Raw genomic sequence first — 14,173 nt, forward strand, 5'->3', positions numbered from 1 at the left:
TATCTTTTCTCATTGACATTTTAAATTTTTTATTTTATTGCTGTCTGTTTTGTCCATTTGTTAATTGGTATTTTATTTTACATTGAACACCACTTTGGATAGCTCTGCTATGCGGAAATGTGACTTACTTACTCTCACTGGAAAAATCACTTTAACGGTTTTAAAAGATTTTATTAAGTTTATATAGCTGTTTATTTTGGTGATATTTATTAAGCACTGAAATATTTTCCCAGAGTGTGAAGATCCGGTTTCTCTGGCTTCAGTTGTTCAACCATGAAATATGCCTAGTAAGATTAAGGTTGGATATGAAATTAAGTCTTGTTTTGAATTTATATTTGTTTGGACAACTGAAAATAATACTATCATAATTATGTATTACAATCATCAGAGATTTTTAATTTACTTATGAATGCACTAGATGCAATTTGAAAACCCCCTTGAAGTAAAATAACCTGGAAAATCTGACAAAATCTGGTTTTTGCAGAAAACAAAGTGTCTGTGTAATGCTTGAGATTACTGCTGCACTACAAAACAAAGGGAATTTTGATACTTGTCAAATCTAATTTAAATATTTTAATACAACACAGTTAAGTTTGATTTTTTTTCTTTTTTATGTTCAGTCATTTAATGAACTTTATATCTGATGACATTTATCACTAAGAATGGATATTAAAAGGGTTGCCATTTTCTTTTGATACATTTTGTTTTGCTGTTCGCTCTGTTTTTGTTTAGTTAGGGAGGCAGTGTAGAATTGTATTTTTCTTTGTAAGTGTATATTTTCAGAGTAATAAAGCCTTTTAGTGCCGGATAGGCAGGCAGTTAGTTGTTTTTCTGTTTGTTATTTTGGCATATAACCCCTTCAAAATTATTTCAATTCAACTGAACACAGTAACTATGTGTGTGCACTTGGTGCCTGTATATGTATTTGTTATTAAACATTTCCAGACACTGAGAGAGGGTGACTACATGAATGATTTTTGTTGTGTCAAAATATAATTGCATCGATAATAGTTCAAGCCGCAGTAAGCAGATATAACTTCAAGCAGGCCTAGATTCATGACATGGCCCTGATGGCCTTATGATCTTTGGAATAAAAAAAAAAACGATATACGAAGCCATGATACTGAATGTATGAGTTGTGCAGGGTGCCAATTTTCTTTCACTCTATATTTTGTTGAATGTTTGAATAATATGGGAGAAAGTGCAGGATATTATTTTTTATTTTTTTGGGAAGATCTTTTGATATTTTGATAACCCCCCATTCTAAAAGAAAAAGGTGATTATTCATTGAAAAGTAAATAATGTTATGTTTTATAAGCCCTTGACATGATCACAGCTGTTTTAGAGTTTGAACAAGTGTTGCCAGATTTGAAAACATTGAGTTCCAGCAAGCATTCTTTTGCACCAACTACGGCAGCTTGAAGAAGTGCACAGCAGAACAATAAGGAGGATTATTAAACAGTCTTAATGAGTAAAACTAGGAGGAATTCTGCAGCTAGAGGACTTCCACAGATCATCATATTTGGAAAAACTAAGCCAACTCTCAAATATACAGAGCAACAAGAGAACTGACTGTTAAAAGTGCTAAGTTTGAAAGCGACATCTGGGGATACTCCACAGTTTTTTACCCTTTGAACTAAAACAACATTGCAGATATGGAGCAACAGAGACAGCCATGACATCTTATGAGACTTCCAGGACTTTGTAGCCTATGGATCACTACATGTGTGTTGATATTTTGACTTGATTGATTTGCCATTAATTGGGAGAAAAGGAATTGCTAATGAACACTTTGCCAATACCACTTCAACTGATACCACATTGACCAGCCTCGTTAAGTCACATCAGGAGAGACATCCCAGCGGCGACCATATCAACGTGCTTGCAGATGCATGGATAAGGATATATGACTGAAAGAACTGTTATGTGTGTGCTCAGTTCCCTGACAATGTCACAGGAGGGGACTGGTGGCCACATCAAGACCACAGTACTTCATTCAAAATGACAATGTTTAAAGACAATGACACAGCAGGACAGCAGGAACCAACCATTTGGGAAAGATGCCAAGAAAGTAATGTTCTACGATCTACGGGGAGAAAGACACTAATTTCATGGCATGGAAGTGCTGCCTGGGATGTTTGCGGGCTGAGACGACTGAGGGAATACTGCAGTCTGTATCTATCTGACCCACAAAGATAAAGACTGTGCAAATCCAGATGTGCACAGTACATGTTTTTGATGAAAAGCGCACAGGAGTAGTGGAAGACGATCACTGGCTGTGTGAATATCAGATATACTTATCCCTGCCAAGAAACTGGACTGGGCTGTGTGCCCTACTTCAATGACATGGAGGAGCTATCATCATACCACATCCATCATGTGCACTGCAGAGAAAGCCAAGAAGAGGATTGTTCAGCTTTCTACAGGACAGCCCTGTGCTGAAAAATCATCGTGTAAGGACATTGGCTGAAAAACAGTCAAAAGTATTCAGCCCTGCTCTGGGTGTAGCATCATCAATGCATGAAGTGGAAATCACCAGATATGAAGTGATTTCGTTTATGAATGCCATGAGGATCATGATGGAGAGCATCAAAGAAGAACTACAAGGATTACATTTAAATGGCTGCAGAACTGTGGAGCAGCTAACAGCAGCACAGGGTGAAGTTTGTGCCACAATGGAAGAAACCAGCTGCATGTGCATTCCAGAGAATGACGTTGATGGACATATCATCTACAAAGGAATAAAAAATCACTTTGCTAACTGGGACTTTGATTAAAAAAAAGGGGGTTGAATCAGAGACTTTTAATTGGTACTAGATTAAGAAATATATTTTTGCAAAAATGAGCAACTTGTTGTTGATGGTAATGTGTGTGCTGTTAACGATTTTTTTACTAATATGCATTTAGTTGAATATAATGATATTAATTGATATCAGATGGTAATGTACACAGTACTAGATAATAATTACAATGATTCTGTTGCCAATGTGGAGTAAAATGGTCTTTGGACCTGAGAAACATTGAGAGGTTTAAAATCAGATGTTATCCTTGTTATGAGATAACTAATATAAGATGAGAAAGGCTTTTTACTTATCTAGCTTGCTGACAATTAAGTAATACGACAATTTAAAAGTTTTGGGCACCAATGATAAATTGCACATTTTACGTTATATTTTTAAGCACTTGTATACCATATAAATTATGATACACATATTTTATTCCTGTTAGTTATAGTCTCCTGAGGTTATGGTATTTCGCCAATAACTGTGAAAACAGTTATCACTGAAGATGAGGAGGTGTGGGGCCCCAAAGGGGGGAATACATGGAGGAATTTCATGATATGTCTTTATGTTTTTGATCTGTCTTTATGTTTTTGATAATTATTCACTATGTATTGCCCTTCGTTTTAAACACATTTGTATGAGATTCTGAAAAGCACCCTGCACAGCTGTGTTTTTGATGTCTGGCAGTGTTTATGAAATCTGTGGACTTTTTCTGGCCCCAACCCTACAGTATGACCAAATCTGGGCATGTTCCGCCCCGACTACAATCTACATTGAGCAAGGCCACAGTTTTGCCACAGATAAAGACAAGAGGAGGTGAAGAAAAGGAAACAGGTCATGATGACCATGACATAATTGTGGTGGGCGAGGATATATAAAAATATATTTAAAAAATTAGGCAATAGCCAGCCTACCATGAATAAATACGCACCTTGTTGCCTGGGATATATTGGTGGTAGAAAATCAACAATTGGTTAATAAAAATAAGAGATAACGGGAATCTACCTGATTGGTTTTAGAAAGGTCCACCTTTCAGAAGTTTCACTATAACTGTAGACTGAAAACACTTGTTTTTTAGATGACTTGGAACATCTCACTTTGTTTGACTCGAGCAATTAAAGTTAACCCCTTGACACGCGGACCTTCTTTGTCTGAGAGATTTTTTGAACTACAAGACTGATATTTTTCCACAACACGAGTTGCTCATCATGGGACAAAAATTGTCTATTTCATCACCAGTCCTCACCAGCTCAGGGTTTTTTTTTCCGCATAATCAGCATCATGGCCCTCCAGGACAATTTTTCTGTACCTTCTCTCCCCAGTAAGACTGCTAATAAGGATTTTACCATCAAATCATTTAAGCATAGGTGCCTGATTATTCTTCTGTTGTTGATGTCCGGGAATATTCAACCAAATCCTGGGCCTCTTGGTTTTTCAACTTCTGATAATTCTGTAAATGACACTGTACATTTGCTAACTTTCAATTCTTTCTGTAACCGTAAAAGTTTTGGATTAATGCATTTAAACATACGTAGTCTTCTCCGTAAAGTCGCGGAGGTTACTGCTTATGTTCATACTACAAACCCTGATATTCTTGTTATTTCTGAATCATGGCTTAAGAAATCTATCCCCAATTCTGCGGTTTCCATTCCTGTGTATAATATTTTTAGGCAAGATAGAATTTCTAAAGGTGGGGGGTGGTTGTCTATTGCAAAGATCATTTACAATGTTCTGTAATTATTTCAAAATCAGTTGTTAAACAATTCGAACTAAAAATTATTTTATAAAAAAACTTTTTTATCACTGTAGCTGGTTGTTATAGACCGCCCTCTGCTCCTGCATGTGCTTTGACTGTTTTAAGTGAAGCAATAGCTCCTCACATTTCATCTGAGTTTATTTTGTTAGATTTGAATTGGGATATGTTTAAGCCTCCACCATCTTTACAATTGCAACTAGATGCCTTAAACTTAACCCAGATTGTGCAGGCTCCTACTAGATATAATATTAAGGTCATGGAATCCAGTACACTAATTGATGTTATACTCACTAATAGGCCTGAGAGGTATACAGTATGTCGGGAGTTTTTTGTCAGAGTTTAAGCGATCATTGTAATATAGCCTGTGTTCGTAAGTGTACCACATTGAGAAACCCTCCGGTGCTTGTTTTTAAACGCTTCTTGAAAATTTTAATGACCAGGCCTTTTTGCATGACTTGGCTGATATAGATTGGTATAGAATTGGGCTTATACCTGGCGTTGAAGAGGCTTGGGCATATTTTAAATTTTTGTTTAAATCTGTTCTGAATAAACATGCCCCTGTTAAAAAGATTAGGGTAAAAAATCGTCTTAGCCCTTGGTTTAGCCCATCTTTGTCTGAGCTTATTCGCCAAAAACATATTTTATGGCGTACAGCTAAGACATCGAATAATGTATCTGATTGGCAATTATATAGGGCGGCAAGAAATAAATGTACTCAGTCTATTAGACAGGCAAAATTTATTTATTTTAAACATCATTTAACTGTTAACGGCTCCGATCCTCGTAAATTTTGGAATATCATCAAAAAAAAATGGAAAATGCTAATATCTCTTCTTGCTTGCCTTCTGTAATAAAATCTGATGGTGTTGTTATCACAGAAAAATCCAGTATGGTGGATCTATTCAATAGACATTTTTGTTAATATAGGCTGTGTCTATGAAAATAGCTCCGGTACATCTAGTTTGCCGGTTAACCTGGCATCTCCTATTCAATCATCTGCTTTAGGCTCTCCCTCCTCCTCCTCCTTTTCTTTTCAGCCAATTCAAGAGATTGAGGTACTCGAGGAGCTGCTTAATTTGGACACTTATAAATCTGCTGCATTAGACGAATTAGATCCATTGTTCTTAAAGAAAGCAGCTCATACTATAGCATCACCTATTGCTTGTATTTTTAATCTTTCTCTCCAATCTGGTGTTTTCCCGATGGATTGGAAATCTGCTGCTGTAACCCCACTTTTTAAAGGGGGTGATAACTCGGATTTAAATTGTTACAGGCCTATATCTATCTTGCCCTGTCTTTCTAAAATATTAGAGAAACTGGTTAATAAGCAGTTTACGCACTATTTGGAGATTTACAACGTCGTTAATCAGGCTCAGTCTGGTTTTAGATCCTGGCATATATTAGATCCGGGCATGTATTACTGCTACACTTAAGGTCCTCAATGACATTACATGTGCCATTGACAGAAAGGAGTATAGTGTAGCTGCATTCATTGATCTGGGAAAGGCTTTCGATTCTGTGGACCACGCAATACTACTTGATAGACTAAAAGGCATAGGAATTTCTGAGAGATGTATGGCTTGGTTTAGGAGTTATTGTTATGACCGTTTACAATCAGTGAGGGTGGAGGGGTTTTTGTCAGACCCTATGTTATTATTGAAAGGGGTCCCTCAAGGAAGTATTTTGGGGCCCACACTTTTTAATATTTATATTAATGATATTACTTTTAATGTAGGTGATTGCAACGTACATTTATATGCTGATGATACCATCATTTATACATCTAGCTCCTCCCTGACCACTGCATTATCTCTTTTACAGGCCAGTTTTAATCGCATTGAACACGCTCTCTCTAATCTTCATTTGGTCTTAAATAAAAATAAATGTATGGTTTTTAGTAGGAATCTCTCACTTGCTGAGCATTTGCCTAAAATTTCTACATCGGATGGCTTTGAGATCGATTATGTTCAACACTATAAATATCTCGGTATCTGGCTTGATAGCAAAGTGTCATTTGAAACACACATAAATGCATTACTTTCAAAGGTTAAAATCCGTATTGGTTTTCTTTACCACAATAAATCTTCTTTTACATATTCTTCTGAACAACTCCTGGTTAAAACGACAGTGCTTCCTATTTTGGATTATGGGGATATAGTTTACAGGTCTGCTTCATAAACTAGATGTCATTTATCATGCTGCAATCCGCTTTGTAACTGGAGCTTCTTTTAACACTCATCATTGTCATCTGTATCTATCATTGAATTGGCTTTCTCTTCATTCTCGCAGACAAATTCATTGGTTTTTGTTTATTTATAAAACTCTTAGCGGGAAAACTCCATCTTATTTACAGTTACTTCTTAATATACATAATCCAGTTCATAATTTGCGCTCCAGCGGTATTATCAGTCTTGTCATACCTAAAGGCCGTACTTCTTTTGGTCGTTATTCATTTCAGTTTGCTGCTGCTAATGACTGGAGTCATTTGCAGCAGACCTTAAACCTCAGTTCATTTGTTTCGTTTGCAGCTTTTAAAAGCCTAATTTTGTCATTTGTTCAAGATCATTGTGCTTGTTTTTAGTAAATCGATTGTTTGTTTCTTCACTGTTTGTGACTTTGTTTATAATTGTGTTATTTGTGTAAGTGTTGTACTGAAACTGCTGCTTCTTATGCTGCTTCTTGGTCAGGTCGTCATTGTAAATGAGAACTGGTTCTCAACTGACTTACCTGGTTAAATAAAGGTGTAATAATACTCGCACATTCACACGTTTTACTGTAATTTGCTCTTTTTGTTTCCGTGTATATATGTGGAAGAAAGCTGAGCTGACAGTTAACCTCACCTTCACCAATTTGCATTCACGTGAATCTGAAAAGGCTGGAAACATTTCCTCATACTTCTGCAGTGCGAGCTACAAGAGGAAGATGACAAAAGGGAAATGAATGAGAGCTCCAGAACACACAGCTGTTTTGTTTGAAAGTGGGCTTGTTTTATACCTTAGCATTAAGCATGTCCACACAGAAGTGGCAGAGAGCAGCTTTGAAGAAATAATCCTTTGCACTGTACTTCAGCAGATTGCTGTCCATTGCATGGGTTGCAACCTGAAAAAACGACACAAATGCAAAAATATTAATAATATAACTAATATAAATCTAAATAATCAAACATTTTTATATTTTTCATTCTACAAACAATCCCATAAAAACGGGATATATGGGATCAGGTCATTTCACATTACACTATTTCAGAATAAAAAAGTTACAAGCATTCCAAAACATTTTTTCAGAGTGAGTCAATGCAAGAAACAGCAAGCAAAAACATGCAGAGAGAAAAAGCGTGGCATTTCTGATAAGAATAAAAATATACGCGCCACTGCAGGGAATCCTATTACAAAGGCTTTTTTTTCCAGTTGTACTGAAACTCTCCGTTTTTACCTGTTCATAGATCTCGATAGCCTTGGGGTACTGCTCCAGCTGAGCGGCATATGTTGCAACTTTGAGCAGACACTTGTTTGCTGAACTTTGGTTTTGGAGACAGGAAAACAGATTAGCATCTCACAAATACAGCGTCACCATCAACTTCGAGTTTGACTTGTTTAAGATTACAACAAAGTTTCCCAAAAGATCTCGAGATAATTATTCCGAGGAGTCACGTTGTATAGTGCCTGCAGGATCCTTCACCTTAATAAATGCATTGTAAATATGAGAGGATGTGGGCAAAGGTTGGCCGTCAGCAATATTATAGCTACTTAATAAATCCTGATTATGTCAAGAATTGTAATCTTAACCAATGACCTGCTGCTTATAAACATTTTATAAGTAACCCATTATCTACTTCCTCGGTTGATCTCATCGTGTGACATGTCTTGGGCAACACGAGGAAAACCTATCATAAAACCCCACATACCTTGTGGACTCCTCGCCTTTATAATAATCCGCTGCCTGTTCATAATGAGCTATTGCCTAAGAAAATGAACAAATATTTAGCCTTTGAATTCATTTGATGGATTATAAATACTGGTTTTCATCAGATTGCAATGTGATGGTCTGACCTTGTCAATGTCAACCAGCTCGGTTTCATAAATCTCAGCGATGGTGACGTGATGCTTGGCTGCTATCGTAAATCGACCCTGCAAGATCAGACAGTCAAATAAATAAAAGAATGCAGTTGTTTGCATTGTAATCTCTTGTGTTGTGTGTTTATTTGTCCTTGACCGAAACTGCTATCACAAGGTTCACCCAAAAATAAACTGCCAAAAAACAATGGAATGACATTTTACACACATGTGAAATGGATTACTTTTATTGTACTTTTCCTATCCTATAGTGTTTTAATGACTTAAAAATATTGTCTGTCATTGATCTCAACATCATCTTATCTTTCAATGAACACTAATCATTTTATTGAACACTAATAAACAACTGGATGTTACTTATTTCACAGAACATTTCCTTTATTTTACTACTGTACATCTTGTTCTCCATCCTAGAGACACAGACGAAGAGAAAAATGTGCATCGATGTGCATTTCTGTATGAATGTATATTTCCAATATGATTTGTCATATGTTGGATATCACACTGAAGGGGTTTATTCTGAAATAACAACTGCAGGGGTACAAACTCATCAGGGTGAAAAAAGGGGACAATGATGCGAACCGCGAGTCCGCGAACAGACCCCTCTCACCCACCATTTTCAAAAACTCATCGGAGACGAATCACAATAATGACCCATGCTGGATCCAAAACGGCGAATTTCGCTGAAAGGTGACAAGTTTGCATTCCTGAACTAACTAACTGAACATTATTTTGCTCAATACATGAACTATTTAGCAAATAAATACATGAACATACTTGGAAATGGAATTCTTATTATCTTAGAGGTCATTACAGTATAAAACATCGCATCCAGAATAAAAGCTTGTGTTTACATAATATATGTAATATATTTTATATTTATAAACTAGGGCTGTCAAACGCATGCAATTCATCTTTTTAGATTAACGCGTTAAAAATATTTAACACAACATCCATTTTTTCTGTCGTCATTGTCTAGCGTATATAATCATGCTCTTATTCATATAAAGACCTTTAAACTATTTAGGCCCGATTAACATTTCGTGACTTTTAGGGTGTGACGCAGTCACGATGCGCATGTGGTGCGATGCGCTCTTTTTTTCATGCGCGTCGGCGCCGCATCGAGATTTTTCAACTTTTCAGAAAGCGGCAAGCGCACCGCAGATCATGTGACAAGAACCAACCAGCCAATATAGACAAGCTCAATGAAGATGGAGACAGAGATGATTACAGCATAACTAAATCTAGTACCAGAGTTATTGCAAGGTATTTTCAGTGCATATAATCCATATATCCTTTGTTTATACCTCCTCGTCTCAACGGCTATCATGGCCCAAGGTTGCTTAGCGACGACAGACTCTAGGAGAGCGCAAAGTCCAGGCGCATTGGAAAAAAATGGAGAACGCAGTGCAGCTTGCGTTTTCTGCACGGTTTAAGACGCGAAATGTGAATCGGGCCTTAGGCGTTTTGTTTTGACATGTCCAGTATAGATTGACAGCTTCTGGCTGTGGAACACGGCTCAACGCAACATGACAGCGGTCCCGTCTGGTGTACACATGGGCTAAAGGCTGCGTCAGAATCTGTCAGACAGCGCACCAGTATTAACTTCCCATTCGTGCTTGAATGAACAAAAACACGTAAGATATGCCAGAAAGCATTAAATTAGTATTAAATTAATGCAAAGAGTAGTGAAAATAGTTAGCGCATTAGACCAGCTTAGGCCCAATTCACATTTTGCGTCTTTTCCGCACGTATATTCGCTATTTTAAATGTAGACGCGCGGCAGGCGCGCGCAAATAGGGGGCGACGCGGTTGCGACATCGAGATGGAAATAGTTCAACTTTTCGGAGTGTCACACGTGAGTCATTTGTCATTTGAAGAGAGAAAGCGCCACGGCTTGCGTTTTCCGTGCGGTTTTAGACGCGAAATGTGAATCGGGCCATAAAGTGGCAGCTCTTAAAGGGGCCGCGTTCTTAAACGTGCTGCTGTGACTCCCGTCACTAATGTTAATCAAAGAACAAAAGAAAAGAAGAATGAGGATTCTTCTGTATTTCATGTGTTTAGCAGTAAAGACGGTAAAGTGTTTGAGAACTTTATTTGTTAGACAGGTAGGAAGGGCACACTTATTGTAATGGGTTTGAAAATATAAAAAATAATACATTTAATAGAGACATCAGTTGCAAAGCCAACAATATTAGAATGTTTGCTTTCATTCATAAAATGATGCTGTTAAAGAAATGTGTTGTTTCTACATTAATTTGGAGATAAAATGTGAAATTATTGGAATGTAAAAGAATATTTAAAAACATAAATGCTGTGTGCGATTAGTTCGTTTTTTTTTTATCGATTGACTGCACTAAAATAAACATGTTAAACAATATAAATAGTGTATGTTTAATTTCATTATACGTTTGTGATTAATCCCAGTTAATCACACGAAAAAGGTGTGATTAATCACGATTAAAAAATGTAATCTATTGACAGCCCTATTATAAACAAATACACATACATGCATATATTTATGGCAAAGATAAAATATAAAAAGTAATAAATATATAAAATGTAATTATTGGTAAATATAAATAAATACATCAAAATATTTCTTAAATATATATGCATGTATGTTTATGTGTTTATAAATATAAAATAAATATGCACAGTACACAGACATATATATAACGTAACCACAAACTTTTATTCTGGATGCAATTAATCGTGATTAATCATTTGACAGCCCTTTGATCTGCAATCCACAGCATTTTTAGTTCATAACATTACTGAGGAATCATTTTCCTGCTTTAAATTGGCACTGCTGTGGTTTTACACACACAAATTAAGTGTTGAAGAAAGCCAAATATTAGTCGGTTTAAAAAAAAGGTTTTCTATTAGATAATGACAAAAGGTCATTGTTGGTGCAGTATCTCTAAAATCAAGTCTGATTCTTCCATTTCAACAATGAGAAAGCAAAATGTGCAGTAATGCTTTGTATTACAGCGCCCTCTGGTGGTTTAATATGTCTTTAGAATAGCTGCTTAGGGTAGGAGTATGACCATTATAGCCAAGCCTTTGTTTTCATTAAGAAAGATTTTTGAAAGGATAAAGGGGCCCAACGGTATTTTGCACCACATAAAAACAGCTGTATTTCAACTATTAAACATGCTTACAGCCTATACAGCTGTAAGAAACGCACTTACCATGTCTGTATAGATCTCAATGGCTCTGTTCAGGCAGTTTATGGCCTCTGCGGAGAGAAGGAGAGGCAGCTGATATAAGGTGCATGAACTTTCAGTTTTCAGTGAATTCTTTGATATCTCTGCATAGATAGCTAGATAATTATTAACTGCAGGTACAGAAGGACTGTTGAGCTGAGGATAATCTAACAAAAATGTTAGATGTGGATAGATAATTTATCACAAGGATAAATACCTTGAGGATCAGATTTTTTAAAGGCATTTCCGGCGTCTATGTAGTTTGTGGCTGCATCATGTTTACTCTGCATATGCAGGTGCAGGAGAGCCGCCTGAGAGAAAGCATTACCTGCAGCTAACAAACACACACACATGTGAAAGAGACACATGATGTCATGTTTTTAAAACGTGGTAACGTCCTGTTTATTTTGATGCTGAATGTATGTCTGTACCACTCCAGTTCTTGGCCATCTTGAACATGTTGGCTGCCCTTGCATACATGTCACAGGCATCCTCCAGCTTTGAAGAGCCCCTGGTGAAATATAAGCAGACTTTCAGAATAACATATATCATTACATCAAAACTCCAGACTATTCTAAAGAATATAACGTTAGATAAATATTAAACAGTTTTTTATTCTTTTTTCAATGGTGCCTTCCCATTTTGTCATGTCAAGTTTATTTTTTATAGCGCTTTTGATCATTTGCATTGTATCAAAGCAGTTGCTTAAAAACACAGAATAAATAAAGATATCATATACTAACCCCTAGTAAGTAATATACAATAAAAAAGGTAAAGAAAATCACATGCGTTGTTTTTTGAAGTTTTGTTATTTTCATATAATATTCTTTTAAAATAATCAAAACTAATAGTTGTTGTTAATTATAGAAATTATTATATCATAACTGTATTTCTGAAACCTTGTATCTCAAAATGTGCTGTACTTTTTAAATTATTAAATACTGTGTTGTCCAAGTTGACAAGCACTTTTAAACACTTTTTATTGGTTAGACATTTGCAAAACCCAGTGACAATGACAAACATAAGGTGGTTTCAGAAGGAAGGCAGCAATATATTATATACAATTCAATAGATATTATGAATGCTTTTAACCTTCTGTTATACCTTAAAAAATCCTTAATAAAAACTGTTCAATAAAACTGGTATCCAGGGTAGCAATATGATTTCTTTTACTGTTTTTATTATTTCTTTTACTTATTATTTCCAATACTATTGCAGGCATTAATAATGTAACACATCACATTGGACTTTAAATACATGTCATCAAGTTGAAATTTGTTGTCAGATCTCATTACAGAAAGAAATTGTTTAAACATCATCGTTCAGTGTGAAGTATATTAGCTCTCAGTGTGTAAACAGAGCATGCTAGTTAAAGTGCACAAACATATAAAGTATATGAGTGATGTTGTAACTTCTGCTTATGACTCAAGTGGATGTCAGCTGACTCCCAGCAAACCCCTGAGATATATCACAGTTATATCGTATTGTCTGACTATACAATCTTTTAATAAAAGAATGACGTATCATTTACACAAAACTGTCATGTTTTCAGCTAACATTACAGTACGGTGAAATTGGGTAAACAATGTTGTGTGTTTACACAATCCACATCTAAACAATGTAAAGAAAATGGTTCATACTGTTTACGTTTTGATTTAGACGTGTTTAAAACTCATGGTTGACAGCTAACTGGTTAGCATGCTAGCATGTCTGTTTCTCCCGGCTGGCCTGTCAAAAGTTATCAAACATACCCAAACAGAGAGCCAAAGAACGACTGCGAGGATTTTCTTTTCTTTTCGGCCTCTGCCATGAGAGCCGTGGCCTCTTTTTCTTTACCGGAGTTATCCATCAAGTTTGTTTACTGTTCAACTTTTGCAGCAGACTCGGGAATCCAGCCACCTCAACACATCTCTACAGAAAACTCCAACAGGGCCGTCTGAGCTTTCATTTCAAAATAAAGGTTACCTGGGGTAACGGAAAAAACATAAACGAATGGATTTTAATTTCAGAAAAGTACGTCAGTCGAAAAAATAATAACAAAATGTAATATTACTATATAGTTGTAATAAAAATATTATTTAAAGTAGTATAATAGTATTACCAATGTTCAGTAGGAAAACGCATTACTTTCGTACTAAATAATTACTTATACTGAACGAAATACTTATACTGTAATTACAAAGAAATACAAACATCTTCAAACAAAACAAGCGAAATTCTATCACAATTTTCGAACAATAATTTATTAATATTTATATAATTTTAGACGGTTTCATCGGACGCACGCGCCAGGCCCAAAGTTATTTACAGTCTGTGTTTGGTTAAAATATAACAATTTGATATATATATATA

At 35.9% G+C, this 14,173-nt stretch overlaps 1 protein-coding gene across 1 annotated transcript; it reads right to left on the reverse strand.

The window, feature by feature from the left end:
- Positions 1-16: 16 nt before the first annotated feature.
- LOC130549789 (alpha-soluble NSF attachment protein-like) lies at positions 17-13,756 on the reverse strand. Its single transcript, XM_057327116.1, has 9 exons — positions 13,573-13,756; positions 12,253-12,332; positions 12,039-12,155; positions 11,807-11,853; positions 8,589-8,666; positions 8,444-8,499; positions 7,972-8,056; positions 7,534-7,638; positions 17-7,448 (listed from the first exon to the last, which is right to left on the reverse strand). The coding sequence occupies exons 1-9, from the start codon at positions 13,668-13,670 to the stop codon at positions 7,263-7,265; spliced, it is 852 nt and encodes a 283-aa protein (XP_057183099.1). The 5' UTR covers positions 13,671-13,756; the 3' UTR covers positions 17-7,262.
- Positions 13,757-14,173: the final 417 nt, after the last annotated feature.

The sequence above is a fragment of the Triplophysa rosa genome, unplaced genomic scaffold (genome assembly GCF_024868665.1).
Source record: "Triplophysa rosa unplaced genomic scaffold, Trosa_1v2 scaffold174_ERROPOS285603, whole genome shotgun sequence".
NCBI classification, from domain to species: Eukaryota; Metazoa; Chordata; class Actinopteri; order Cypriniformes; family Nemacheilidae; genus Triplophysa; species Triplophysa rosa.

Coding starts and splice junctions, on each gene's coding strand:
- LOC130549789 (XM_057327116.1), bottom strand. CDS start 13,670: ATGGATAACTCCGGTAAAGAAAAAGAGGCCACGGCTCTCATGGCAGAG. Junction 12,333..13,572: donor TTCTTTGGCTCTCTGTTTGG/GTATGTTTGATA, acceptor ATATTTCACCAG/GGGCTCTTCAAAGCTGGAGG. Junction 12,156..12,252: donor GATGGCCAAGAACTGGAGTG/GTACAGACATAC, acceptor TGTGTTTGTTAG/CTGCAGGTAATGCTTTCTCT.